Source organism: Nannospalax galili, unplaced genomic scaffold (genome assembly GCF_000622305.1).
Source record: "Nannospalax galili isolate Female #2095 unplaced genomic scaffold, S.galili_v1.0 scaffold1785, whole genome shotgun sequence".
NCBI lineage: Eukaryota > Metazoa > Chordata > Mammalia > Rodentia > Spalacidae > Nannospalax > Nannospalax galili.
Window position 1 is genome coordinate 57,574 of NW_008353347.1, and position 5,514 is coordinate 63,087.

The 5,514-nt window shown below is 34.6% G+C and overlaps 1 protein-coding gene across 1 annotated transcript; it reads right to left on the minus strand.

Moving 5' to 3' along the window:
* Positions 1 to 248: 248 nt before the first annotated feature.
* On the minus strand, positions 249 to 1,205 carry LOC103748054 (olfactory receptor 10AG1-like). The gene has a single exon (XM_008850592.1). The coding sequence runs from the start codon at positions 1,203 to 1,205 to the stop codon at positions 249 to 251; it is 957 nt and encodes a 318-aa protein (XP_008848814.1).
* Positions 1,206 to 5,514: the final 4,309 nt, after the last annotated feature.

A 5,514-nucleotide genomic window follows, 5' to 3' on the forward strand; every position in this document is an offset into this window, starting at 1 on the left:
TAACAAGAGCATAAACAATATGTGTTATATCTACCATTACTTCAGTTAGATTTGCCTATAGAAAAGTATTTGTATTTGGAATTAATTAATCTGCAGTTGGAAATAATAGCAGAATTAATTTCATATGTCAAAGAAATATGAGATTACACATTCAAAATAACTCCATTTCTAAGGAGACTGAATAGAAAACAAAACAAATGCAAGGAAACTCACAAAGGAGAAAACATGCTTCAAAAAATCACATTGAGTCATAACACAATCCATCTCAGAAGAAACTTCTTCAAGGCAAGCATAACATCTTTGTTTCTCAAACAATATATCATGGGGTTAAATGTTGGGGTCACTACGGTATAGAAAAGGGAAAGGAATTTGTCTGTTCCAGCAGAATGGGTGGACTTTGGTCTCAAGTATGTTATGATTCCTGAGCCAAAGAACAAAGCTACAACCATGAGGTGGGAGGAACAGGTAGAGAAGGCCTTGGCTCTCCCAGTGGCTGATGGGAGTTTCAGAATGGTTGTGACTATTTTCACATAAGAGACAAGAATCAGAATAAAAGGAATAGTGACCACTAGAAGGGCAATCATGTAAATCAGCATCTCGATCATAAAAGTGTCCCCACAGGCAAGGGTAAGGACTGGAGGTATGTCACAGAAGAAGTGATTCAGCTGGTTTGTTCCACAAAAAGGTAGAGAGAAGATCCAGTATGTGAACCCTATGTGCAGTGGAACTCCACTTGTCCAACAACCAACCACCAACTGAATACACAGATCACTGTTCATGACAAGTGGGTAGAGCAGTGGGTTACAAATGGCAACGTACCTGTCATAAGCCATGGCAGTCAGAATAAAGCACTCAGTGGCTCCGAAGACCAGGAAGAAATACATTTGAGTAGCACAGGCTACAAAAGAAATACTTCTATCTTGTCTGTAGAGATCTGTTAATAACCTGGGGACAGTGACTGACACATAACATATTTCCAAGAAAGCAAAGTTTCCCAGGAAAAAATACATAGGAGTCTGTAGGGAAGGGTCAACCTTTGTTATTATGATAATGAGGCTATTGCCCATCAGGATAATTACATAGATTATCAAAAATACCCCCAAAAGAAAATCTTTCAGGATTGGAACATCAGAAAAACCAATTAAGATGAATTTCACCAAGGTGGACTCATTCCTTTGTGGGGGACTTTGAAGTGCAGATTCCATTAATGAATAAGTGATTTCAGAGTTGTGAAGTTAATTCATTGCATCAGGTTCAACTGGAAAATGAGACAGCATGATGTTAAACCTACAGACAGAGGAGATTTTTCCAGTTGACTTGTTTTGCTTCTTGTATACTTTTACTGGTATGTTTCAAATCCAGTCCCCTAAACCTACAGGGCATAAAAAGGGAATAATCTTAAAATCGATTCTTTCTGTTATCAATAATGAATATTGGCATGTCTCAAGCAAAAGAAAGAAGAGAGAGAGAGAGAGAGAGAGAGAGAGAGAGAGAGAGAGAGAGAGGAGAGAGAGAGGAGACAGGGGCCAAGCTATTTTTTCTTTGACAATGAGCTGCCTCCAAAAAAAGTGTGACATTATGTAAAGAAAAATGTGTCTTCTTCCTACTCTATGGGCTGTTTTAAGTTACTTGCAATTTTTATTGGCCTCAGTCTCCCAGTGATCTGCCTTCCTCTGATTTCCAAGTGCTGGGACTAAAGGCATGCACTGCCATACCCGGCTCATAATTAGCTTTTTTCAAGTTTCACATTGTGATTGAGGGTTTTTCTCAAGAATGTTTCTCAAATAAAGCAGAGTAGTCATTCAGTAAGACTGCGCTGCCCTACCCAGGCCATAGTTTCAGGAAACTAAACCACTTCCAATATGAAAAAGAGACTTAGATGTTGACTCCAAAACTCAGAAGTATTTTCTGGCCTATGTCACAGAAAAATATTTTATTTCATAAGCTGTATAATTATATGATAGAAAATACAACACAATTAATCCTATGTTGCTTGGATATTGTGAATGTGACATAAAATCAAAGTGTTGCTGTAACATATACTAAATTTTATAATGACCTCAGCTAAATTTAACAACTATATTTACATTCTAAAACTTAGACCTTGAAGGTATTTTTACTGAAGTTGAGGATTTATAGAATCAGAATGTGAAAAGGAAACTAAAATATACAGAATTGATCACAGGGATCATTCCCTATACCAGGTGAAATGTAGCCGTTCATTTTCTCATTCTTCTTATCCATTGTTCACACTCAACATGAATTACTACATATACATAAATACAATATACATATCACTCAATATACATAAATATAGCACTCAAAATTGAGAAATTCATATATATACACATACAAATACATATACATATATAATGGAATATACGTTTGAATCCTAAGTTGCTGTCTCTGACTCACCATCAGAAAACACCCTGCTAAATCCCATGATGATTAAGCCTTCGAGCATTTCTTTAATAAACCAAAGATGTTCGGTGTCCATCCTCTGTACTAGATTCTAGCTGTCATAGTTGTTTTCTTGGGTTTTTTGGTTCTTGGTTTTGCTTGTTTTGTTTGTTTGTTTCTGTTTTGAGACAAGCTCTCCCTTGTAGGCCCAACTGACCTGGAACTCTGCATAAACCAGACTAGCCTTGATCTCACAGAGCTATACCTTCCTTTGCCTCCCAAATGCTGGAATTAAAGGTGTGTGCTGCCAGGCTCTGCACTTCGGTTTTCTATATATTCTTTGTAGCATATTTTTCATTCCTTTATATTGAACTTTGACATATTTCACAGGTGTATATTCTGAAAACTTCACATTATCTTGAGTTTTGTCCTCCCCCTCTCCAATTTGTCAAACTCCAAATTCATGCTCACTGCCTACAAATAACACAGTTGCTCTCTTCTGTTAAGATCACAAGTCCTTCTCATCCCAAATCCCAGACAACTAACAGAATATCTAATTTCAACTCTGATTGCTTAATTTCACTAACCCAAAAATGTCTTAACCTCCATTGACTAGTAATTCAGATGTTTACATTCAATGTGATCTTAACATTTACACAGTTTCCTCATTCACAGCCAAGAAGAAACCAAGAAGAAACATCAAAGACTTGGAAGTTTTTCATTAAAATATTGTTATGTAAAATAAGTCTAAGTACATGTTCTCAGTTATTTTCTTTAACATCTCTTGCTTTTTTCCTGGTCTCTTAGGATTTCTGTATCTTTCTCATTTTCTAATTATATTTTCATTCTATATCTTCTCAAAAGCCTTCATATTTTTGCACAATTTGGTACCCATTCATGTACATATGCAATGCACATCATCATATACTTGTGGAAAAGCTGCTTGAATGAGAAAATTGAATTTTCCATAATCCTGATATATTTGATTGAATATTTGAGAGTAATGCAATATCTACCTTCTTTTATGATGTGGTTTGTTAATAATAAAGAGAAAGTAACATGCACAAGATCATTTTCAGTACGTACACTGTGTAGAAAATAGTGTTAAATCCAAACACATTACAGGTCATTACCTTAGACATGACTGAATCTATAATCACTACTGCTTATTCAAGTTATTGATGCAATGGAACATTATTAAAAACATAACAGCTACTGTGAGACTTGATCAGATCTTAGAATATTACAGGATCATTTTGTCACTTTTACCTTTAGGAAAAGGTAATAATATTTTGTTGTAGGAGAAAAAAAACTGTCGTAATATTCTGATCTGACTTTGCGTTCCAGCGTATACCTAGAAGTGAACACAAGGGAGTAGTTTATAAATACTTCTCAAAAATGATGGTAGAAATGAAAACTCTCCACTGTCCTAGCAATCACATTCAATTTAATCAGATTCAAGTACTCACTGATATAATGAATGGACACTGACTGACTTAAAATGGAAAACAAGTATATTGAGGTTTATTCTTCCTGAAATATGTTCACTTTTGCTTCCTAGTAAAATATGTAGTTCATGGGATTGTTTTGAGCACATGGAGTCATAACTCTAAACTGCCTTACCCAGAAAATAACAGTAGTCTTCCCATTAAATACTGGCTTTATTCTATCCTTGCAGTTACTGTATTTATCATTATAGTTTTAGCACACACTATTAACTTGCACCCCTAAAATGTCTCATTTTTTGGCCTATAGAGTTAAAATTCTTGTCTCTGAGTGAGAGCATTTCATTATCACAGTGTTTTAGCAGTAATATTTAGCTAAAAATCAGTAAATTATACTATGCTGATGGATGAAAACCATCATTCACTCTAATGAAAAGTCACTTTTTTTTGAGACAAGGTCTCCCTTGTACCCCCAGCTTACTTAGAACTCAGTCTGTAGACCTGGCCTAGGTCTCACCCCTACCTCCTGGGTGCTGGGATCAAAGGCATGCTCCAAAACACATCATATGAAGTCACTCTTAATTATTGGGTTCTGTTTTATACTTTGTGCCAATTTATGTAATTTATTTTTCAGCTCATAACAAACAGACTTTGCTATGGAAGTACTAACAGAATGAAATTCAAAATTATAACTCAAATCACTCAATGTAAGAAAGTAATCTCACAATTATCCTTCCTTGGTCACTTCCTTTTTTGAATGTTTTCTGTTTTTTCAGGATCAAATCAATGATTTGGGCATATTCACCTTCAGAACATTGGTTTCTCCATTAACCTTACTGAAAATTTTTCCCTCCATCAAGAATGCATTATCCCTCACTTTTTTGACATATCTTTTACTGTTTTATAGGAAGTCATAAAAATATGGAAAAAATCTCTGATTGGTTGAATATTTTTTCTTCTATTGAAATTTTTATACTAGATATCAAGTTGCTGACATTCTTCTTCTATTTCATTTAATGCATTCCTAAAGGAGTAGCTTGCAATATCATAGCCATACTTTACATGAGAAGTTAAAGACACAAACGGGTTATAAATCACCCAGTTTAAAGATTCCAGCTGAATTCCAACTCACCCTTGTAATTACAGAGTCACATTCTCAGTGAAAGCTCAACAGACTTTCTAGAAGCACAAACAGGAAATATCATTTAGATTCTATATTCTTATTAATATTAGTAAACCAGGAAACAACAAATTATTTTCAGCTGCAAAATATTTTCGTGCCCAATGTAAATTGCAAGTAACATTACAAAATGAGATGCAATTATATTACAGTCTGTGTATTTTTTATTACAGTCTGCATAAGTCAGAGTATTTATCTATTAAATATATCTGCTTTGAATAAAGACATACTTTATTTGATAGATTCACAAACTTAAAATTTTCACTACAGTAAAATATACAATTGACATAAATACTGCTTACCTTTTATGTGTTTGAACAGATCACTTCAAGAATCCTCTCTTCTGAGTAGTCTTCTGAAATACATTTTTTGTTGTTGTTCTGTTTACATAGTTCAAGTAACAAGTCCAGCCATTTTTTTCTAACTCTTTGAAGTACCGTCTTTCATTTTAATTGAACTATGGTGCAGTTCAGGTAGGAAATGGCCCCT

Coding starts and splice junctions, on each gene's coding strand:
- LOC103748054 (XM_008850592.1), bottom strand. CDS start 1,205: ATGGAATCTGCACTTCAAAGTCCCCCACAAAGGAATGAGTCCACCTTG.